The following is a 25,453-nucleotide window of genomic DNA, read 5'->3' as shown; positions in this document are numbered from 1 at the left end:
CTCGCTGCACCTTACTCCGACATTCACCAACACACCTCTGCGTATGTGGACTGCTGCCAGCTCCACCGTGCGACGACAGCTGGTCAAAGGCAATGCAGGGTCATACCCCGAGGTGATTTAAACCCACAAACCACCCACCAGAGCAATGTTTCACCATGTATTAGCATTATCCTTAATTTATGAGCATGAGTGTAGGATGTGTTGCAGGGTAAGTTCCCGCCTGCACAACTCAGAAAAGCTGGTGCTGGTGGCAAGGATCCATATGGCACAGGCTGTGAAGCAGTCACTGAAATGAAGGGTACCATGTTCGGTAGGTGTTCAGCAACAGGGTGGACCTCTTGTTTCTTGGCTACAGTTTGTCGGTGGCCATTCATGCAAATAGACAGCTTGTTAGTTGTCATGCCTACATAGAATGCAGCACAGTGGTTGAAAGCTTGTAGACCACACGACCGGTTTCACAGGTAGCTCCTGCTTTGTTGGGATAGGTGATGTTAGTGACTGGCCTGGAGTGGCTGGTGGTAGGAGGATGTATGGGACAGGTCTTGCATCCAGGTCTATTACAGGGGTATGAGCATTGAGGTAAAGGGTTGGAAGCAGGGGTTATGTAAGGATGGACAAGTATATTGTGTAGTAGAGTGCTGCAACGCTCGATGTTTGACCGGTCACGGCTCGCCTGTTGACGGGGGAACCGAGCCGCTAGTGTCCGGCCCCACACGACTCGGCTCGGTCACGTACTCGCCCCATGTCTGTTGTCCGGATTCCGGACACACGGATAACCGAGCATGACCAGTCACCACTGACGTCTCACCTCGCCTCGACCCGGTTCGCTGCACTGTACTGTATAAATCTGACGCCTCTCTCTCTCTCTCTCTCTCTCTCTCTCTCTCTCTCTCTCTGTTACACACACACACACACACACACACACACACACACACACAATGTATTTATCTCTGACTCTCTCTCTCTTTTAATACAAAAGTAACGCTTCTAAGAACGGGTACGTAAGCTAAATTCTGTTTTATAATATTTACTCCTGTCTTCTTAACGTCCGGGAATTTTGTTGTAAATAAAACATTGTTCAAAAGAGACCAATTTGTGTTAATCTGATTATGTGAATCAGTCCACATATCAACTGTCGCAGCACGCAATAACAGAAGGCATTATGCTGTTTCGTATTGCATCAGCTTGTTCTTTGACATGTCTGCTTATAGTAGAGGGATGTGGCATGACATCTGCCACGTTAAGTTCTCCATAATGCGCACCTAGATATATTAATTCTTGGCCTAGTTCTCTGAAACTTTCACTGGAAACAGCATTAAAAGATCTCATATCTTTAGCACACATTCCAACACACTTTGCTGTAATAATATTTTTTATTACTGCCTGTATCCCTGAAGGAGCAGTATCTTTGTGAGGTTTCTTGCAACTGTGTTTCTTTAAATGAGTGGTTCCCGACTGGAAACACAATAATGTGGAGCAGTTTATGTACGATATGTACCCAGTAGACGCACAGTTTTCGCCTACAACCAACAAAAATGTGCTCCATAGTTGGCTTTTTAGACCTTGCCGTTTTTTTCAGTGTGTAAACATTTGTTTCAATCTTACGCTTACTGCACTGGCTTCCTGGGGGTGCATGATTACAGAGAGAGAGACACCACAAGTGAGAAGCCCTTACTGGCTGCAGTCTCACACGGATAATGACACGTGTAATGTGTTTGAAGTTACGTGCTACGTATTCGGTCACGGCTTCTATGCTCGGTCACTAGAACTAGTGCGGGCAGTCTATCCGTTAGGGTGTGCTCGCCCCATCTCGTATTTTGTGCTCGCTTACTCGGTCATGCGGGACTCTATTGTGTAGATTCGGTGGGTGGCAGAATACCACTGTGGGAGGGGTGGGAAGTATAGCAGGCAGGACACTTCTCATTTCAGGGCACGACAAGAGGTTCTCGAAACCCTGGTGGACAATGTAATTCAGTTGCTCCAGTCCTGGGTGGTACTGAGTTACGAGGGTAATGCTCCTCTGTGGCCGGACGGTGGGACTTTGGGAAGTGGTGGGAGACTGGAAAGGTAAGGCACACGAGATTTGTTTTTGTACAAGGTTGGGAGGAAAATCACAGTTTGTGAAGGCTCCAGTGAGGAGGAGGAGGAGGAGGAGATTAGTGTTTAACGTCCCGTCGACAACGAGGTCATTAGAGACGGAGCGCGACCTCGGGTGAGGGAAGGATGAGGAAAGAAATCGGCCTTGCCCTTTCAAAGGAACCATCCCGGCATTTGCCTGAAGCAATTTAGGGAAATCATGGAAAACCTAAATCAGGATGGACAGAGATGGGATTGAACCGTCGTCCTCCCGAATGCGAGTCCAGTGTGCTAACCACTGCGCCACTTCGCTCGGTGGCTCCAGTGAGACCCTCGGTACATTTTGAGAGGGAACGCTCGTCACTGCAGACGCGATGACCACGGGTGGCTAGGCTGTACGGAAGGGACCTCTTTGTACGGAACAGGTGGCAGCTGTCTCAGTGGAGGAGTTGCTGGTAGTTGGTAGGTCTGACATGGACGGAGGTACTGATGTAGCCATCTTTGAGGTGGAGGTCAAGATCTAGGAAGGTGGCATCTTGGGTTGAGTAGGACCAGGTGAAACAAATGAGTGAGAAATTGTTGAGATTCTGGAGGAATATGGATAGGGTGACCTCACCCTCAATCCAGATCGCAAAGGTGTCATCAATCAACCAGGTGAGGGGTTTAGGATTCTGCGTTTTTAAGGAAGGATTCCTCTAGACAGCCCATGAATAGGTTGGCACAGGACAGTCCCATGCAGGTGCCCATGGCTGTATCCCATTTGTCTGTAGGTAATGCCTTCAAAGGAAAAGTAATTGTGGGTGAGGATATAGTTGGTCATGGCGACTAGGAAAGAGGTTGTTGGTTTGGGATCCGTTGGGCATTGGGAAAGGTAGTATTCAACAGCGGTAAGGCCATGGGCATTATGAATGTTAGTGTAAAGGGAGGTGGCATCAATAGTGACAAGCAGGGCACCACGTGGTAAAGGGACAGGAACTGTGGGAAGACGGTGGAGGAAATGGTTGGTATCTTTTATATAGGAGGGGAGTTGCAACAGTCTGGATGATTGACTGACCTGGCCTTGCAACACTAACCAAAATGGCCATGCTGTGCTGGTACTGCGAACAGCTGAAAGCAAGGGGAAACTACAGCCGTAATTTCTCCCGAGGGCATGCAGCTTTACTGTATGGATAAATGATGATGTCCTCTTGGGTAAAATATTCCGGAGGTAAAATAGTCCCCCATTCGGCTCTCCGGGCGGGGACTACTCAAGAGGACGTCGTTATCAGGAAAAAGAAAACTGGCGTTCTACGGATCGGAGCGTGGAATGTCAGATCCCTTAACCGGGCAGGTAGATTAGAAAATTTAAAAAGGGAAATGGATAGGTTAAAGTTAGATATAGTGGGAATTAGTGAAGTTCGGTGGCAGGAGGAACATGACTTTTGGTCAGGTGAATACAGGGTTATAAACACAACATCAAATAGGGATAATGCAGGAGTACGTTTAATAATGAATAAAAATATAGGAGTGCGGGTAAGCTGCTACAAACAGCATAGTGAACGCATTATTGTGGCCAAGATAGACACGAAGTCCATGCCTACTACAGTCCTACAAGTTTATATGCCAACTAGCTCTGCAGATGATGAAGAAATTGATGAAATGTATGATGAGATAAAAGAAATTATTCAGGTAGTGAAGGGAGACGAAAATTTAATAGTCATGGGTGACTGGAATTCGAGAGTAGGAAAAGGGAGAGAAGAAAACATAGTAGGTGAATATGGATTGGGGCTAAGAAATGAAAGAGGCAGCCGCCTGGTAGAGTTTTGCACAGAGCATAACTTAATCATAGCTAACACTTGGTTCAAGCATCATGAAAGAAGGTTGTATACATGGAAGAATCCTGGAGATACTCGAAGGTATCAGATAGATCATATAATGGTAAGAGAAAGATTTAGGAACCAGGTTTTAAACTGTAGGACTTTTCCAAGGGCAGATGTGGACTCTGACCACAATCTATTAGTTATGAACTGTAGATTAAAACTGTAGAAACTGCAAAAATGTGGGAATTTAAGGAGATGGACCTGGATAAACTGAAAGAACCAGAGGTTGTACAGAGTTTCAGGGAGAGCATAAGGGAACAATTGATAGGAATGGGGGAAAGAAGTACAGTAGAAGAAGAATGGGTAGCTCTGAGGGATGAAGTAGTGAAGGCAGCAGAGGATCAAGTAGGTAAAAAGACGAGGGCTAGTAGAACTCCTTGGGTAACAGAAGAAATACTGAACTTAATTGACGAAAGGAGAAAATATAAAAATGCAGTAAATGAAGCAGGCAAAAAGGAATACAAACGTCTCAAAAATGAGATCGACAGGAAGTGCAAAATGACTAAGCAGGGATGGCTAGGGGACAAATGTAAGGATGTAGAGGCTTATCTCACTAGGGGTAAGATAGATACTGCCTACAGGAAAATTAAAGAGACCTTTGGAGAAAAGAGAACCACTAGTATGAATATCAAGAGCTCAGATGAAAACCCAGTTCTAAGCAAAGAAGGGAAAGCAGAAAGGTGGAAGGAGTATGTAGAGGGTCTATACAAGGGTGATGTACTTGAGGACAGTATTATGGAAATGGAAGAGGATGTAGATGAAGATGAAATGGGAGATACGATACTGCGTGAAGAGTTTGACAGAGCACTGAAAGACCTGAGTCGAAACAAGGCCCCGGGAGTAGATAACATTCCATTAGAACTACTGCCGGCCTTGGGAGAACCAGTCCTGACAAAACTCTACTACCTGGTGGGCAAGATGTATGAGACAGGCGAAATACCCTCAGACTTCAAGAAGAATATAATAATTACAATCCCAAAGAAAGCAGGCGTTGACAGATGTGAAAATTACCGAACTATCAGTTTAATAAGTCACAGCTGCAAAATACTAATGCGAATTCTTTACAGACGAATGGAAAACTGGTAGAAGCCAACCTCGGGGAAGATCAATTTGGATTCCGTAGAAATATTGGAACACGTGAGGCAATACTGCCCCTACGACTTATCTTAGAAGAATGATTAAGAAAAGGCAAACCCACATTTCTAGCATTTGTAGACTTAGAGAAAGCTTTTGACAATGTTGACTGGAATACTCTCTTTCAAATTCTGAAGGTGGCAGGGGAAAAATACAGGGAATGAAAGGCTATTTACAATTTGTACAGAAACCAGATGGCAGCTATAAGAGTCAAGGGACAAGAAAGGGAAGCAGTGGTTGGGAAGGGAGTAAGACAGGGTTGTAGCCTCTCCCCGACGTTATTCAATCTGTGACTCGGATAACAACACAGGTTACTGGATCTTTCCCTCACTCTTTCAAACTCATCAACTATATGAGAGAACCTCTGAGAAGTTAAGAAAGCAGGAGAAAGGTGTCCACACATGTAAATTCAGAATAAAGCTGTAACATTCCCAAACAGCTCAGTCGAGTCAACTGAACCTACTTATAATGGATGTTCAGTTTGCCTCAAAACGTAATGGTGGTACAGTGTGTGACATTGTACATATGCAAACAGAAAGAGGAAAGAACACTGACAATATTTCTTTCAGATCTACATTATTTTTTGCAATCTTCATTGTGGTGATTAGTCTGTAACACAGCCTGAGGTCCAAGTTAGATTGAAAACTTACCATTTGTGTACGAGTCGGTGAGACCAATGAAAATGAATATGAATTGTTAGTTGTGGTGATGTGGTGAGACTCTCCCTGGATTGTAGTTTGAGGTATAGGATAGGTTGAAAGTTGACGAATCAGTGTCATATGCTTCACTTAATTTGCTCTGTAAGTAAGAGATTTAATGCTCACCTCCTTCCTTCCCAAAACTGGACACACTTGTTTGAAGTGGTCTATCATCCTTATTTCTAGGAGGGATTATATCCGTCAACTGCTATTTATTACTGCGACACTACCAGTTTCATGCACTGTCTTACAGAACCACTATCAATTTTAATGTGTACATACTAAAACCACCCTCCAAGAACCATGCACCTTGCCTCTGACAGTGTGGCTTACGTGTCTCAGCGATACAGACAGCTGTACCACAGATGCAACTACTCTGAAGGGCTATCTGTTCAGAGGCCAGACAAACGTGTGGTTCTTGAAGAAGGCTGAAAGCAAGAGGAAACTACATCTGTAATTTTTCCCAAGGGCATGCAGCTCTACTGTATGGTTAAATAATTATGGCATTTGCTTGGGTAAAATGTTCCAAACTGAGTTTGTGAGATCGCTGTAAGCTTGTTGACACCAGTGCCTACCAATTTAAATTATATATTACAGCACTGAAGATGGTCACTAAGTGACCGAAAATCGATTTTGCATTTAATAAAACAAAAAAATACGACCAATGCTGTCTCTCCTTCAAAGTATACCCATTATATGGTCGTGGTGCACAGGACACTCCATGGAGTCGCCAATCAATGATAGTTTGTCCAACTACTAGTAGTAGTTAGCATTGATACCTGTACGGATTCACACCTACGTGCTCATCTTCAGTGCAAAGTTACGTATGTCACTGATTAATATGCTCCATTAAATGTTCTGTTAAGTTAAATGCAGTACCAAAGCATTTCAGCTTTTCCTCTTCCTACTCACTTCCTACATTCGGCCTATACTTCAGTTTACAGGAGCAGACCCACAGGCCGCCTACCAGGCGGGATACAAAAAGCGGCAATGAGCAGGGACTAAAAATTTTTTTCCCTCTCCTATCATTTCTTTTTTTGCTCGGTACTGCCTTCTTTTCGTGCTAGCCTCAGCGTACGACTGCTTCCCCCATTCGCTATAAGATTTTCATTTGTGTAAACCGTGGCTTCGCTGCAGTAACAGGCTTCGCTGTCCGATCTCGTACGTTTACAGGCTCGGCAAATGACGCAGCTGCTTGCTGCCGTAAATGGACTGGTCACACTACGAACTGCAGCTACTTCAGTGGCTCCGACGCCACTGCCTGTACCGACGCCGTCGCCGATGGCGCCACCATTTCGTGCCTTCAATCCCGACGTTGAACACTGGCCAGAACACATCGCCTAGCTCGAGGCACACTTCACAGCTTACAATGTACCAGGTACAGAGTGGCTTGCCTTTTTCATTGCCAACGCGAGTGTTGTGTTGTACCATTTGCTCGTGAAATTTTTTCCCACCACCCACCCATAAACTAAAACTTATGACGAAGTGATTGATGCTTTGAACTCCCACTTCCGTGACAGTGTAAATGTGGTAGCTGCACACTACAAATTCTTTTGTCTCCGGTGTGGCCCTACTCAGTCCAATAAATCGTGGTTAGTGGACCTTCAGGGACTAACTTCTGATTGTGACTTTAATTGTTCGTGTTGATGCTCATACGCGAATATAATGATTCGAGACGCTATTGCGCAGAATGTGGCGGATCACCGCATCCGCGAGCAAATCCTCAAATTTAAAAACCCGTCTTTGCAGGAAGTAGTGGACTTGCGACAAGATACATCAGACGTGGCTACTTCCGGGTTTGACGTGACTGTTAGCGCGGCACAACACGTGCCCTCCCGCCCGGCCACAGCACAGCTCCCCACGCTGCGTCACTCCCGCACAAGTAAACAAGTTTCAAACCAGGCACCCACTAAGAAATTGAAATCTTGTCCGAACTGCTTTCGTGCCCACCCACGGGACAGTCGCCCATCCCATCAAGCACAGTGTTATTTTTGTAATAAGAAAGGACACGTGCAAGCTGTGTGCAGTAAGAGAAACTCTAATTCCCAACTTGTCTCCCGTTCACGTGACTCGCGTGGGCGTCACCGCAACGGAAACCACCGTAACCGTGGTTCACATCAGCCTATGGACGTTAATGTCATTTATTCAAAGCCTTCTGCTTCGCGTGCTTCTACAACTCGTCGTGTGAATCAAGTTTTGCCAAACACTTCCTCTCGCATTCAGCACAATGCGAGGAAACTTTTTGCGACTTTGAACATTTGTGGATGTTCTGTTCACATGCAGCTGGACACTGGTGTGTCAGTTTCTTTACTGAACAGATCAACGTATGACTTGCTCGGTTCACCTCCACTTCGTCGTTCGCATTCCACACTGACTGCATTTACTGGACAGGAAATATCAGTGCGCTGCATGTGTAGTTTGCAAGCCACATACGGTGCAACGACACGTACACTGTCTTTCCACGTGCTCCGCTCTAGTGATGCTACGAACATTTTTGGCACGGACGCATTTGAACTCTTTGGTCTCGCAATTCAGGACAATGTACTTTGCATCAACACTAGTGACCGTGCAGACAGTGTTGCCGCACTGTGCGATGATTTTGCTGAACTCTTTTCTGATGGCCTTGGTTATGCCAAGGACTTTGCAGCACATGTTGTAGTTAAAGACAACTCCATGCCTATCTTCCGGCACGCACGCCTGGTACCGCACCCACTGTGCGATGCCATAGCTGCTGAACTTACGCATTTGGAAGACAGTGGTGTCATTGAACCTCTGCTTCGCCAGGAGCGTCACCTATAGTGTGTGTGTGAAGAAACCAAATGGTCCTCTCCATATTTGTGCTGACTTTAAGTCTACGGTAAATCCCCAGACAGTGGTAGCTATGTTTCCCTTACCGCGTCCTAAAGACATTTTTGATAAGCTTGGTGCGGGAAAATTCTTTTCCACAATTGACTTGCAGGATGCCTATTTTCAGATTCCGCTCTACGAACAGTTGCAGCACTATTTTGTCATAAACACCCACCTTGTAGTGTTCAAGTTTCACTGCCTTCTGTTCGGTTATGCTTTGGCTCCTGCTATTTTTCAGTCTTTTTTGGAGCAATTGTCTGCCACTGTCCCTGGTTGTTCCAATTATCTGGACAATATAGTTGTGTCGGGTCACACCCCTGACAAACAGTGGAGGAATTTGTGTGCCTTATTTACTGTACTTTTGCAGGCAGGACTAAAGTGTAACAGAGACAAGTACAAATTTTATCAAGCTGAGATTCAGTATTTAGGACATATGATTAACGGACAGGGTATCCACCCCTCGCCGTCACATCTCAGTGTGATTAGAGACTTGCCAGCACCCAGGAACTTGAAAGAACTTCAGTATGTGTTGGGCAATATTACATATTACATTTGGTTTATACCAAATGCAGCGCAGATTGAACAACCTTTGCACTGCCTTTGGCGTAAGAGCGTTCCTTTTCTTTGGTCTTCAGAATGTGACGCTGTTTTCCACAAGCTTAAATCTGCCTTAATGAGTGATCGCTGTTTGATTCCTTTCGATCCCTCCAAACCAGTTGTTTTGGCTGTCGATGCATCTTTTCATGGCATCGGAGTGGTTCTCTCACACCGCATTAATTTTGTCGATTGCCCGATCACTTTTGGGCCTAAGTTGCTCAATTCTGCCCAGCAAAACTGTTGTCAAATCAAGAAAGACGTTTTAGCTATTGTCTATGGAGTGACTAAGTTTCATGATTTTTTGTATGGTCGAAAGTTCTATTTGGTCACCAACCATAAGCCTTTGACATCATTGTTTCACCCGTCAAAGCCAGTTCCGGCCTGTACTGCACAAAAGTTGCAAAGTTGGTCTTTGTTTTTGTCTAACTACAATTACGAAATTTTGTTTCGGCCTATGGCCCAGCATGGCAATGCTGATGCTTTGTCTCGTCTGCCTATCAGTCCTGACGAAATGTTTGATTCTTCCTTACTGTCCTGCATGTTTTTGGTTCGCAAGATAAGGAATTATCTGATGGTTTTCCGGTGGATTTTCGTCGCATTGCTTCCACGACAGCCGCCGATGTTTCTTTGCAGATTCTTTTGCAGTATATTCGTACTCAATGGCCTCCATCTGCTACCCAGATTAGTGATCCCCTTGTAAGGCGTTACTTTGTGCAACATCACAACTTGTCTGTACACCACGGTGTTATCTTGTTACGAACTGACAATGATCAGTCTCGTGTGGTTGTACCTCATTCGTTGCAGTCAGAAATCCTCCGATTGCTGCACGCTGGTCATTCGGGTATAATGTGGACGAAGAAATTAGTGCATCATCACTGCACTTGGGTCAGCATTGATAAACAAATTGAGAATTTGCTTGCTAACTGTTGCTCTTGCACGGAGCATCAATATGCTCCCTGCCAGCACTTCTTTGCGTGGCCGACTCCTACTGCACCTTGGCAGTGCGTTCATATTGATTTTGTGGGTCCTTTCTGGGACACCCAATGGTTGATCGTTGTTGACGTGTACAGCAACTTGCCTTTTGCTGTACCTATGCCTTCTACTACATCTGCCAGTACTGTTCGGGCTTTGACATCTATTTTTTGTATTGAGGGCCTTCCTGAAGTTATTGTCTCCGACAATGGCCCCCAATTTGTGTCCTCAGAGTTTGAAGCGTTCTGTGCAGCTAATGGCAGTAACCACCTGACCACAGCCCCGTTCCACCCACAGTCGAATGGCAAGGCTGAACGCTTTGTGCGTACGTTTAAGTCACAGATGAGCAAGTTGCATGCCACGCACTCTCGAGAGCGCTCGTTCAGGACTATCCTTGCATCATATCGCTCTCAGCCGTGTGGCACCTGTTCCCCAGCAGAATTGCTACACGGCCGCGCCCATTGGTCGCTCCTGCAGCTATTGCACGCGCCTCTGCGCACTCCCACTGCTTCGCCTCATTCTGGCTTGGCGCTGCACGATTTGGTGTTCTATAGTGTTTTCTCTGGCAAGAAGCGCTGGGAGCAGGGGTGCATTCTTCTCCAGCTAAGCCGTGCCTTATCTGTAATTTCTGGTCCCTCCGGCACTGTCAGGCGACACCGGAACCAGATCCGTTTATGCCATTCTCGGTTTTCTGCCGCTGATTGTTTTCCGGCAGAATTGGAGGCTTCGCAGCTTCCGTCACCTCAGCTCACGACTCCAATGATGGCACCTCCGCTGCTCGCGCCTCTGCCGCGGACACTCCTGCCGCCGCTGCCGGTCCGGTCACCTGCACTGGACAGATGCCGGTGCCGCCATGTTCTTCCTTCCGCACTGCTGGAACTGATGGACGCTGAGGCTGCCGTCACGCCGCCAACGCCCATCGAGGTCGTTGCTCCACCTCTCATCCGAGCATACCCAGGGGCAGTGCACAGCTTCGGCAGGTTTTCCTCGCCCCCTCACGAGCAATTCGGGGACACGGGTGGACAGGGCACCATGGCAGTTCCAATGTCTGCCCCCTCAGTTGCGCCACCCCTGGGTCCCTCCAACTGCCGTCAGAAGCCCTACTCAACGACGGAGCGTCGTTTCAGGGGGGGAGGGATGTGGTATCGATAGCTACAATCTCACGGCATAGGTGTAAGTTTGTAGGTTGGCACTATGACACCAACACAGATGACAGTGCCCTCTAGCCGGCACTGTGCAGCTCTACGAGCACCACTCCAAATTCTGCCCAGATTTGATTCCGAGTAGACGACCTAGCAACATTGTTTCTACTTCATAGGGGACTAGCCATTACAGACTTTATTACTTCAATGGTAGTCTGTCCAACTACTAGTAGTAAAAACTGGGTCAAATGCTCTGAGCACTATGGGACTTAACTTCTGAGGTCATCAGTCCCCTAGAACTTAGAACTACATAAACCTAACTAACCTAATTACATCACACACACCCACGCCCGAGGCAGGATTTGAACCTGCGACCGTAGTGGTCGCGTGGTTCCAGACCGTAGCGCCTAGAACCGCTCAGCCACACCGGCCAGCTACTAGTAGTAGAAAGCGTTGATACCTGTACGGCTTAGCACCTACATCCTCATCTTCAGCGCAAAGTTATGTATGTCACTTATTAATATTCTCTATTAAATGTTCTGTTAAGTTAAACACAGTGATGAAGCATTTCACCTTTTCCTGCTCCTGCTCACTTCCTACACTCGGCCTACCCTTCAGTTTACAGGAGCAGACCCACATGCTGCCTACCAGGCGGGATACAAAAATGTCTATATATCAATCAAATTTAATTGGCGCTGGATGACCAGGTGGAAAGATATGCATCTGCAAAGCTGGCCAAAATTTTGTAACTGCATATTTTATGGTAGTTTTGGGGGGAAGTATCTCAACTATGTCTTCTTCGGTCCTTTTTTTCTTGGCACAACTGGATAGAGCAACCTTTAATCTTTCAAAGCTATACTGTTTAATTTCTAGATCTGGCATATCGATGAGTAAGAATACCTATCACAAGTAGGGAAAATAGATTACTGATAAATACAAAAATTAATACAATTTGAAGTTGTAAATCAAAAAATGTGTAACTGTAGTGTCTTTTAATAGTATAAGATTTTCCAGTGGTTTAGGGAGAGTAACTATGCCAATAAGAAGTGTTTTTACATTATTTTACAGTGTAGAATATAAATATAATAAAATCTCAGAAAGTGCCCTGAAGATTATAAAATCTAGAACATCATAATGGAACGCTACATTGCTTTAGAAGGTTTTAACCCTACAATGCATTGTCACTCGGTTTCCATTGGTATCTTAAAGCAGCGATAGTTTTTTAAGGCTCTACCCTCACAGCAGTGAAATACATTGCTGAATCACCACTTTCAATTTCTTCTTTCATTATTGGCAATTTTCACAGTGTCAGTCTTTTGTGTGGTGTAATCTTTGATGTTGACACTGTACAACCTTAGTGTTGAGTACTTAGTGTCTGAATAATCAATAATCATTGTTGTAGCTGAAGGTAAGCACTAACAATATGTTTTGATAGCCTAATTTGTATATTTTATATAAAAAAACACTGAATATTACCTGAAGTCATCACCATTCTGTTATGGCAAAAGGTAACTACAATCAGTTAAGGAAATGTCACCAATTGACAAGGAGCCTCTTTAATGTAGGTCTGGGCTTGGTTTTACTGAAGATGCCCATACCTTACAGAAATGTTCACTGCTTATTGTAAGCAATATGGAAATGAACTAAGCTTCTCAAAATTTTGTGAGCTCAGGCTGAAATGGTGTAGTACAGCTGGTGCATCTGGATCACATTCAGTATGTGTATGTGCAATTCATCAAAATGTCAAATGTTGGCTTCAGCAACATCCATTCAATATGACTACAGGGATTTGATGAAAAAAAACTGTATGCAGTTTGGAACCATACAATTGTATGCTCCAAGATTGTGAGGAATGGTTCAAATGGCTCCGAGCACTATGGGACTTAACTTCTGAGGTCATCAGTCCCCTAGAACTTAAAACTACTTAAACCTAACTAACCTAACGACATCACACACATCCACGCTCGAGGCAGGATTCGAACCTGCGACCGTAGCGGTCGCGCGGTTCCAGACTGTGAGGAATGTCCAGGAAAAATGCGACTAGAGGATTTTCTTGAAGACTCTTTTAAAGACTATGAACCTGACGAAACAATGGAATACAAGCAATGGGTCCATGCTGGCAGACACACATTGGAGACTCGCCAGAGAACTGATGAAGATTTTGTGGAGGCACTAATTTTGACAATTACCAGTTTAAGAACCCATCACTTTGTGTCAGAACACCAAAGCAGCTAAAAAGAAATCTTGCAGAAAATGAATTAATCATATTGATAGATTTTGCTGAGAATTATCCATTTGTTGTTCAGGATACTGCGCAAGGATTCCATTGGGAGAATAGTCAGGTCAAATTTCATCCATCTGATGTCTATTTTGGTGGCAAAGAGTGTCAGAGTATTAGCACTCGTATGGTCAGAGACTGTTCTGTCATAATACCATTGCTGTCCGTGTCTTTCAAATAAAGTTGATAGCATATTTAAAGAAAAAGACTGAAAATATTATGAACATTTATTGCTTTAGTGATGATTCAGCTGCTCAATATAATAATTTCAAAAATTTGATCAATTTATGCCTGCATGAAAAGGATTTTGGCATCACTGCCAAACGGATTTTTTTTTTTAACAAGCCACAGTAAATTGCCTTGTGACAGCATTGGGGGAACAGAAAAAGGACTTGCAGCCTGTGCTAGTCTGCAGAGGGCCTTTGATAACTAAATATTGATTCTATATGATTTATTCAAATTCTGTGATGATAGTTTCCAGACGTAAAGCTTTTCTATGAACCAAAAGAAGAAATTGAAAAAATCCGCCCAGATCAAGAAACAAGGATTAACATGGGACATACAGTATCTGGAACAAGAGAAAATCAATTAATTGTAATCAGCTCAGAGTAAGCAGAGTTCCAATAATACTACAGCATTCACAATTAACACCTTTGAAGCAGATGAAGAAATTTCAGCAGTCTCAATTCCAAATTTACAACCAGGACAGTATATTACTTGTATGCACATGGCAATTTTTGGTGGGTTAGAAACTTGCGAAGTTTCACATGAACAACAAGACGTCCTCACCAGCTTTATGTACCTACATGGTCATGCTTGTTCCTTCCAAAGATACCTGCTGGATTCCTAAGCAACATATCTTCATGACTTTAGAAGCCTCATCGACATATCAGCAGGAAGACAATACAGTTATCCACAATCTATCATTGATAAAACTATTGAAGTGCTTAAACAAAATTGGAAATGACTCTTTTGTATTTTTGTTCTCACAAATTTGTGTGTTTTGCACTATACTTGTTTTTATGTCATTTGTTAAATTAATGTTTAAAATGGACTTATACACTTGAATAAAAATAATTAATTATGGGATGTAATGAACAAAGTATCTGACTTTTCAATCTTCTCTAAGGGCTAAAATAATAACTTTTGAAACATATTCTTACTCATCAAACTGAAAGATCCAGAAATTAAACAACATTTCTTTGAAAGCTTAAAGCATGGTTTTTCCATCTGCAGCAAGAAAGAGAGACTTGAAGAAGACCCAGTTGAGATATTGTCCCACAAAAATACCCTGAAATTTGTAATTAGAAAATTTTGGCAAACTTTGCAGATGCATATCTTTTCATCTGGGCATCCAATGTTAAATTTGGCCAATATTAGACATCATAGATACGAATAACCCTCTGAAGTTTTGGTGTGATTGGTTCATATGAAAAATAGCAGTGGCCGGTCAAACCATGGCTCTCAGAATAGCACAACGAATTTTTTAGCCATTTTAAAGGCTTGTATCTATATTTAGGTACGGCTAAATCCCTAATTTTTGCGATGGTGTGATTCAGCATTAAAAGGTGTGTGTGTATATTAAAGCAAATGACCACATGTTTACTAGAACTTTTAAAAAAGCCTAGCAAAGTTGGCTCATTTGTACCTTCGTACATGATGCAGAGGTGAGTAGCCTCTCTTTAAAATCCCCTAAGAATTCAACCACTGAAGATATAGAACTGAAATTTTGTATGTAGCGACCAAAGACCATATAGAACTTCCACATAAAATTTCATTAGATTTGGAGATGGCTGAGTGGGGACCCTTGGTCCCCTTGACATGGAATGACCACACAGTGTTGCTAGTTTTACAATGACATTAACATTTACGTTCAAGTGCACAATGACAGTGCATGCCACTCACATGTGACATATACAGAGACTGCTACAGAATAATATGAAATAGTACACAAATAAATAAAAATTACAGGTGCAGGGAGCATCAAATCATTCAAGCCAGTTCCACTTTGAAGGTATCAGTCGACAGTGAGATGAGAGGTAAGGGCTTGAGCTTGTTGGTGCTGTAGCATCTGCATCCAATTGGCTGTTACTACATTGAACTAACAATCTAACACAACCTATGAAATTTTTATGAATACTACAAACACCAATATTTAAACTGTTGTCATAGCAGTATATATATTAACGTTCCAAGTCTCTAAAACTGATATACTTACTTAGACTTCTTACTCATTTCTTCGTCGTTGTTGGCACCTTTCGAATCAAATTATTTTTAAACTTGAGGCTAAACACAAAACCCCAAACAGCCTAACCTATACACGTGTAAACAAAGTAACACGCGTGAATATTTCGTGAACTTCTTTGCACACAGATACACCATTTTGCAAAAGCCAAAGCATATTATACGAAGCGGTACGACTGAATTTTATTTTAGAACGATTTATTAACAAAACTGAGTTCCGGAAGATTACAGAGTGAACGTGGGCAAGTTCTGCCGAAACAAATTAGAAAGCTAAAGACGATGTTTCTTGATCATTGAAAGAAGTAGCTATAATGATAACAGCAGTCGACCCAACCACAAGTTGTTTTGCACGTCTTCCACAACACGGCAACTTGCTTGTCATTTTATTTTGTTTGTAAAAGACGTAGAAATCAGAACAGTGTGTAGGACTCGCATTACACCGACACCGATATTCGACGTCAATCAGGGATTAGGATACGACTCGCAATGGCCAAAACCGTATGTGATATAGAGCAATGTTTTTTTAAGTGACGACTAGCGGAGTTGATACTCGTGCCTCTGTCTCGAAATAGCGCGTTCGTTACGCAGTTGTTGCTAGAAGTGTGATGGTGCATGTGGAGTGTTGCCTTTTGTATAACGTGGGTGTGGTCTTGAATGAGCACACTCATTGCGAAATGTTTGAACTGTTGGTAAGCAGGTAGAAAGCATTAAAATGTTACCATACCATGGAAAAATCGGTTTGTACGTTTTCTTGTTGTCCGTGCTTGGTGCCACCACGATTATTTCAACGCAAGTGACGGAAGCCGGGAATGTATGGTTATGGCTAATTGCTTACTATGTCTTCGTCAACATCATCGTGTTCGCAGTGTTTTCGGATTATGCATATCAGGTAAGTAGCAACGGATTGCGTACAACTGCTGGATGCTCCAAAATTACTGTAACCTATAGCTAACTCATAACATTTGGTAGTGTTACTGCCGGTGTTGTACAATAGGAAAAAAGGAGGGGCACAGTTAGGCAGCATTCCGTATTGAGATTAATATTCGTGCTAGGGGTAATGACAGCCTTCTTTCCGTACGGTCACCTAAAAACCCCGTAATCAGTAATGCTACACGATTTCGTCCACAGGATAGTAGTGATTTTATCGAAGAAGTTATGTTTTAATTGAGTCGTGTAAACATCTGACTCATCACATCTCTGTCTTCTTCTATACAGTAACATACTTACCAATTACAAGAACATTAATCTCCCCATCTCCCTCCTCCTCTTCCTCTTCCTCCCCCTCCCTCCCTCCAATGAAAGATTAGAGTCTCTGTAGTTTTCTCATGACTGGTATGATACAGGTTCTGTTAGATCAGTTACAATAGTACCAAAACGAGATGACTACACTGGAAAACATTGAATTCTTCATTGCTGAGCACTATATCCTGCAAACCACCATGAGGTCCATAGCAGAGGGTGTGTCCCATTGTACCAGTTATTAGGTTTTCTTCCTGTTCCATTCACGTGATGAGTGCAGGAAGAATGACTGTTTGAATGCCTCTGTGCGTACAGTAATTCTTCTAATCTTATCCTCTCGATCCTTAAGTGAGCATACATAGGCAGTTGTATAGTAATCATTTAAAGCTGGTTCTTGAAACTTTGTTAATAGACTTTCTTGGGATAGTTTACATCTCTCTTGAAGAGTCTTTCAGTTCAGTTCCTTCATTATTTCTGTGACATTCCCCTACAGGTTAAACAAACCTATGCCAACATATGCAACAATCCAAGAAAGATAAAAGTACCAACATTTCATAATTTTATGCAGTGTTGTGCTATGTTAATGTCAGTGTAGTTTAATGAGAGAAGAATTTTGATATATCAGATTGTCACCAGTTAGCGTGTTTTTGTAAAGGCTTCACCGATAGATTACTGTTTCCTAAATCTTTAGACACACTTTCCTAGTTTCCAAATGCAAGTTTGTAGAGCCAGTCGATTGGCACCAACATGACACCAGATACTATGCAGACCTCTGTGAAGTGCATGGCTAAGGGTGCTTATAGTTGTACCACCTATTAAGGTTTCTTGAATGATTGTTTCAGTGTCTCTGTATATTCTGTAATTAGTCTAACCTTGTCTTCACCGCCAGCACCTTGATTGGTACATGGAGCATTGTAATATATCCCTAATTTCCCCATTTAATACTGTTTCTTGCAACTTTGTGAGTAGCCATCCATGTTTCAATATCTATACATCAGTAGCCCTATTGTATGATGAGATGCTTGAGTTTTATAAGCAATATCCTTTATTTTGCAGTGTCCTATCAAACAACCAAAGTCTACCATGTGATTTATGTATGATTTAGATTATGTAATAATTCCAAATTATTACAGCCAGGTATTTGTCGGAGTTGAGGGATTTCAGTTGTGTAGTGTAATTCAGTTTAGTTTTTCTGCATTTTCTTTTGATTACCATGATGTGTAGCATCTGGGCAGGTTCTTTGGGAAAACATGGCTACTAACTAGATAGTTACAAAACTGAATTTTTAGTTTAATGGAATACTACATGTTAGTGTTCTGTGATGTGTGAAATTTAACATTTCTGGACCTTCAAAGTGAGTTGTCAGTCAGTTCATCAGTCCAATATGTAACTTCTACCACTTCATCCATGGCTTTCTGAATGTCATATTAGAAATTTGCAAGTTGAATTTTGCAAGATTTATGTTGTGGGATCCATGCTGGTTGGCATAGAGAAAATCCTCCTTTTCATGATATCTCATTATGTTCTGGAATTCTAGGATGTCAATGAAATTTGGCATTCACAAATTTTGTGAATAATGTTTTCATCTTCTACATGGAAACCTGATTGAATGGCAAACTGTCTAGGTCAAGCATTATGATGAGTGGCTACGGAGGGTTATTGAGGTTAATTTGTTATTTATTTTGTTATAAAAAATGTAAATGTCGTGTGGCTAGGGCCTCCCGTCAGGTAGACCATTCGCTGGGTGCAAGTCTTTCGATTTGACGCCACTTCGGTGACTTGTGCGTTGATAGGGATGAAATGATAATGATTAGGGCAACATAACTCTCCCTGAGTGGAGAAAATCTCTGACCCAGCCGGGAATCGAACGTGGGGCTTTAGGATTGACATTCTGTCGTGCTGACCACTCGGCTACCGGGTGCGGACGAGATGACATTGATCATACCTTAAAATTTTTTTATATTTTTTCTTCTTCTTCAAATATCTAGATTGCTAGAAGCAACAAGAAATGATTCCTCAAAATCTCTGGTATATTTGTTCATCAATTTTTGAGGCATTGGGTGAAACATTAAGTGGGGTGCAATCAATTGCAACATGAAATCACTCTAAATTTTTTATTTCGATTATGTTGTAGAAAAAACAACAAAATTAAGAATGAGAAACTCAAACTTACTTAGTATTCTTTGCAAATGCATACTGTAAACAATCACATCCTTCAACCAAAGGGTAAAACCGAAGATAAATAAAATGCCCTTCGTAGGCTCTGTTGAGATATCAGTTTCTTCCACTCCTTTGTAGGGATATCCCGTTAATCTTATTCCCATTACCTTTATTTGCTGGCCTTCTAGAAAGAACTTGGAGCATTATGCACACAAATCTATAGTGCAGTTCCCCTCCTCTCCTCCTCCTAAACCTTTCCCAAAAAATTTCACATGTACTTCTGCTGTTTCCTGGCCTTATCCTGTGCCTTCACATGGTTACTGTGTTATTCTAGATTCTGCAGTGGCAGTGACAGAGAGTAATCAGATGCCCTTCATGTCACTCGCCCCCACCCCCTCCTGGTTGGCATCTGGTATTATCCACATGAAATTTTGAGAATGTTTCCCAATCTTGTTACTGAAGTAGGATGTAGGTATCGGACCACTGTTCACATAGTTGAATGTGGGGTACCACTTAAAAACAATGTCCAGACCACCAGCCCTCATCATTAATCTATCGGGCAGATTTGATCCAGGGCTGATGCACCTGCTCTAACGCTGTCTTGGACAACAGGAGACAGTGCAGTGTTGGGTTGCGCGACTCGCACGTCTCTTCCAGTTGACTTACACATTGTGTGTGCAGCCGATCCTCTTCCTTGGGTTATCAGCTATGTTGCTCTCACCGTTTAATTCATCTCCGAAGACTGTACCAGGTTAAAGGGAATATTATTAACCAGCTCTATAGTCTTGAAATAAATTATGTACTCGTTGGCTCTTGTCAGTTGTACAACAACATATTTTAGACTCTTGTCCCAAAGTAACAATTATTCTGTACAAACTCCAGCAAGCCAACTGGTTTGAAGATAAATGTCAGAATCTACTAAACATTCATAGAGTTACATATGTTCTGCCTCATGCAGAGCCAAGACATAAAGTAAAAGTCTCTCTATAATACACAGTTCATCTGTCTCTGTAACAATCCACATGACACCACACACAATGTTACACCATCCATATGTTTTTGACTTGTTGAAACAACTTGTAGGATGCTGCTTGGAACCACTTGTTGGGCCCGCTTGTGTGACACAGCACGTGGCTCCTCACGACAGCTGAGCTTCGTGCACACACAGACATATCTGGCACAGTAAAAAGGCTCTCACCCTTGTCATTGAAATATCGGGTGTTTGAGACGGTGGAGAACCAAGTGTTTCTAGAATTTACCCCGAAATTCTCGAAGCACTACGCTCCCTGAATCCCAGAAGCAGTGTGCTAACAAACATGGCTAACCAGGCGGGTTAAAAATTTGACAAATAGAAATGAATCTTTCTTTAAATTGCCAATAGGCCTACTTATTTCGTCAAGTACAGCAACCATCTTCACTCTCATTGGCTGATACCATCTTCCCCTCAGAGTCTTCAATGTACACATCTCTCCTAGGCCCAAAGGCAGAAACACCCAGTGGCTGACTTAAGAGGGCATGCCGAAAAGTAATGCCTCCGAATTTTGTGTTCTGTTCTCAGTATCGGTTGAGGTGTTACGAGTCACGCATATTACTCGGTCGCCTTTTGCCGGTTTGCTGACACAGGTTGCAGCCCTCTGCCTTAGAGGGCTCCAACTTGTAGTGTGTACCGTGGAGGTGTGTAACATAACCATGTTTGTGTGTAAGAAACAGTGTGCAGTAATAGTTTCTAACCACAGGAAACTTTGTCCCCTCTCGTCCAGCACGACAGTGCCAGACCACACACGAGCACTGAGACATGCACAACAATACAATGTTTTGAGTTCATTGTCATCTATCATCTTCGGTACACACCTGATTTGGCCCCATCGTATTTTCATCTGTTTCCAAGCTTGAAGACCACCTCAGAGGACTTCACATTGATGGTGCTGAAGTGGTGCAAGCAGAGGTGAGGTTGTGGCTCCATCAGCAAACTGAAACATTCTACAGTGTAAATAGCAACAAACTGGTCTCTCATTATGAGAAATGTTTTTATAGCTGGGGTGACTATGTCGAGAAATAAATGTGTGTGCATGAAGAATAAAGATGTAGAATGTTAGTAAAGTTTCTTTTAAATAACAACTTTAAGAGTTTCCACATAAAAGATCTGGAAGATATTACTATTCATCACACCCTTGTAGATTTCTTGTATTTGGTGGCATACGAATAGATTTTATACCACGAACACTACAGAGCATCGGAACCTTTGAAACAAAGTGATATAGTAAACTGTCTCCAAGAATACTATTTTTATCCTTCCAGACTCCTGGCACATGGGGAAAAGAAGATTGTTTCGACCATTCTGTAAATGTTGGCACATAAATCAACCCACTTGAAGTACAACTGTGTTGAGCTCCAGTAGCAAAACCGAGCGAGGTGGCGCAGTGGTTAGCACACTGGACTCGCATTTGGGACGACGGCGGTTCAATCCCGCGTCCGGCCATCCTGATTTAGGTTTTCCCTGATTTTCCTAAATCGCTTCAGGCAAATGCCGGGATGGTTCCTTAGAAAGGGCACGGCCGATTTCCTTCCCCATCCTTCCCTAATCCGAGCTTGTGCTCCGTCTCTAATGACCTCGTTGTCGACGGGACGTTAAACACTAATTTCCCCCTCTTCCTCCAGTAGCAAAGTGTGGCTTGTTGCAGCAAGGATGGTATTTATTGCCGTTTTCTATCCGAAGCTTCTGAATTTGGTCACCTCTGTGTATCGTGTAGATGGGGGAGGAGGAGGGGGAATGCATGTCACATGTAGCCAACCCATAGATAGTGATTTCTGTTGCCGGCTTTTAGTGACTGTGTATTTTCAGGGCACTTCATACCACAGCTTTTGATAAGAAGTGATTTTGCAGAGTCACGACTGATGGTCTTGCCGCAATTGAACCACTAAGGGTCACTAGTGAGGTCATCTTTCAGATTTATTACTAGCCATACATATGATCATTGCAATATTTGTATTGTGCCACATTGTGATCAATCTCAACGCATTAGGTACTTGAGGTTGTATTTAAAAATCTGTCTCTCATTGGAGGTAACATAAAGGCTAGTAAGATAACCAAAAAACAGTTAGCCTATATAAAATAATAGCGAGGTGGTGCAGTGTCTATCACACTGGACTTGCATTCGGGAGGACGACGGTTCAATTCTGCATCCGGCCATCCTGATTTAGGTTTTCCGTGATTTCCCTAAATCGCTCCAGGCAAATGCCCGATGGTTCCTTTGAAAGGGCACGGCCGACTCCCTTCCCCGTCCTTCCCTAATCCGATGAGCCCTACGACCTAGCTGCCTGGTCTCCTCAACCAAAACCAACAACTATAAAATACTATGTTCAGACAGCAATATGTATAAAAAGTTTTCACTTACATTCAGAAGTATTTAACCCAACAAAACATACAAAATTGTAATTCAGTTTTATCATGTTATCATACGGCACAGTTCAGTGATACATTTTTTCCTAAAATTGGGATCCCTCTGTTGGTGCATTCAAGTAGCTGCCACCCCACAGAAGTTATATTCATATTCATATATTATTATGGTCCAAGTAGAGAGGATATAAAATGTAGACTGGCAATGGCAAGGAAATCGTTTCTGAAGAAGAGAAATTTGTCAACATCGAGTATAGACTTAAGTGTCAGGAAATCGTTTCTGAAAGTATTTGTATGGAGTGTAGCCATATATGGAAGTGAAACGTGGACGATAAATAGTTTAGACAAGAAGAGAATAGAAGCTTTCGAAATGTGGTGCTACAGAAGAATGCTGAAGATTAGATGGGTAGAACATATAACTAATGAGGAGGTATTGAATAGGATTGGGGAGAAGAGAAGTATGTGGCACAACTAGACTAGAAGAAGGGATCGGTTGGTGGGACATATTCTGAGGCATCAAGGGATCACCAATTTAGTATTGGAGGACAGCGTGGAGGGTAAAAATAATAGAGGGGGACCAAGAGGTGAATACACTAAACAGATTCAGAAGGATGCAGATTGCAGTAGGTACTGGTGGATGAAGAAGCTTGCACAGTATAGAGTAGCATGGAGAGCTGCATCAAACCAGTCTCAGGACTGAAGACCACAACAACAACAACAACATTATAAGGGGGAATCAAAAAGTTTCCAAATGCTGCAGCATATATGCAATATAGCGCGATTCTGATGCGGGTATACGAGCACCGGCATGTACGCAAGAGATTAGTGCGGCATTTGTGTCTCTCTGACACGTGTGTGATAAATGCGGAAATGCGACGACATTATTACCGTACGCATCCGAGCGGGACCACTGTCAAAAACTGCCACTGTGGAATGGCGTGCCAAGTTCCGTGCTGTTCGCAATTCGACACAAGGCGTCGGTCAATCTGGGAGGCCGGCCTCAAGTTGGAGGCACTCGAGGAACTGCCCTGTAGTCCAGATCTGTCCCTGTGTGATCATCACACCTTCGGTTCCTTAAAAAAGGCCTCAGAGGGTTGACGATTCCTTTCAGATGTGGATGTGCAGCAGGCATTTACAGACTTCCTCACACAGCAGGACACAGTGGTTTGCCGAACGGGTATCTTTAACTCGGTGCATCGGTGGGGTGATTGCCTCAGTGCTCACGGCGATTTTGTCTCATCGGCATACCGATTCTGGACTGTACGGACTTCGACCGGAAAGTTTTTTTATCATTTCTTATAGCTAGAAAATAATTACTTGTTTGATAGTCTTTTGTTGTGCCTGTCTGTGACTCAGCATCTCTGCTATAGGGTGAAGAGCAATTATCGTTTTCATAATAGCGTTGATAGAAACAGTAGTCTCCTCTGAACTACTGTACACTATGCAGTAAAATGTTTGTTCCCTTCTACATTCAGCATTTTCTTTCGTGCAATAAGGAGATTATACTTGAACCAAGAAAAGCATCCCCCCCCCCCCCCCCTTCCTCCTCCTGCCTCCCTATCGTAGCGCCACCACCTATGTTCTTCACTGTTGGTAATACATAAGATGGCAGGTAATATACTCCGGGCATTCGCCAAACCCGTGTCAGTCTGTGCACCATCTCAAACATCACTTAGCACTAAATGCAGAAACACGTGGCTTACAAAGAGCTGCTCAACTATTTTACCCCCATTCTTTTTAACTCCGTACACATTGTCATTGTACTAACCAGACTTCTGGTAGTGCTTTCGAATTCATAGGTGGCTCCTTCTGCTAATTTCATTCTGTGTTTTACAAACACCTTGTATATTGCTTGACAATCTCTGCCTGTCGGCGTGTGAGGTCAGTCTGGTCTCAGTTTAGCTCTGGTTGTTTCTTCACATTTGCACTTTAGTCATATCACCAATTGTCATCTCGGGCAAGTCTAGATGTGTTGAAATGTCTGTGATGGACTTGATACCTGAGTGAAGTGACTAGTCCACGTTTAAAGTCGCTGAGCTCTCCTGTCTAAAACATTCTGCTGTGACCACTTCTCTATCGAAAGAGTCTCTCATTTTCATCCCATCTGGTAAGTCTTTCCTGAAATGGGGTTCTTGGTGACTGTTTCGAACTCTACCCCTTTTCCTAAACCTCTCTAGCTCTTTCCTTCACCTCTCTTCCTTCCCCTTCAACCATTCTGCCAGAAGGAACCACTGGCTCTGAAAGCTTCCGTAGGTAAAACCTTTTTATATGTGTGTTGTCCTGTCACCGCTTGGTGAGTAGATTTTTCACCTATCCATTTAAATTACATTGTCAAAAATTGATTATTGCCACAACCCCCTTTGTATTGCTCAGATAGGGATTGTGAGGACAATGTTAGATTAATTATAATATGCACAGAGGCATTTAAACAGTCATTCATACTGCAACCCGTTCCATGCCAGTGGTACATACCCTCTGTCATACGCTACTCAAAAAGTGGTTTTCAGAGTGTAGAAGCAGATGCATATAGCGAGTCTTCGTGTTAAAATTATGATGAGATTACAGATATTCAATTTCTGATGTGAGGTATTGGGCTGCACGTGTACAGGGGAGCCAATGAAGTAGGCACAACATGTGCTAGTCTCCTAACTTGTGTGCTCATAACAGTTGCAGATTCTTATAAGGAGGTAGTTTTAAGAGGGCTGTGCAGAACAGAAAGCATTAGTTTAGAACTGTGAAGTAGGGTTTTAAGTGCCCTAATTATGAGAGGGCCATCCAGTAATGACTGCATATGGAGGAGGTGGCAGTCA

At 43.0% G+C, this 25,453-nt stretch overlaps 2 protein-coding genes across 2 annotated transcripts in view; one reads left to right on the top strand and one right to left on the bottom strand.

The window, feature by feature from the left end:
• LOC124553874 (something about silencing protein 10) overlaps nt 1–16,405 on the bottom strand; it is a 184,529-nt gene extending 168,124 nt beyond the window's left edge. Inside the window, exon 1 of the mRNA XM_047127877.1 lies at nt 15,822–16,405. Coding sequence (XP_046983833.1) covers nt 15,822–15,838 — 17 coding nt within the window. The 5' untranslated portion in view covers nt 15,839–16,405. The remainder of the gene's footprint in view (nt 1–15,821) is intronic.
• The window catches only part of LOC124553876 (protein-S-isoprenylcysteine O-methyltransferase), a 39,989-nt gene continuing 30,611 nt past the window's right edge, over nt 16,076–25,453 (top strand). The window contains exon 1 of the mRNA XM_047127879.1: nt 16,076–16,736. Coding sequence (XP_046983835.1) covers nt 16,560–16,736 — 177 coding nt within the window. The 5' untranslated portion in view covers nt 16,076–16,559. The remainder of the gene's footprint in view (nt 16,737–25,453) is intronic.

The sequence above is a fragment of the Schistocerca americana genome, chromosome 11, assembly GCF_021461395.2.
Source record: "Schistocerca americana isolate TAMUIC-IGC-003095 chromosome 11, iqSchAmer2.1, whole genome shotgun sequence".
NCBI lineage: Eukaryota > Metazoa > Arthropoda > Insecta > Orthoptera > Acrididae > Schistocerca > Schistocerca americana.
The sequence above is the reverse complement of the archived record's forward strand: the minus strand, read 5'-3'. Positions and strand labels throughout refer to the sequence as shown.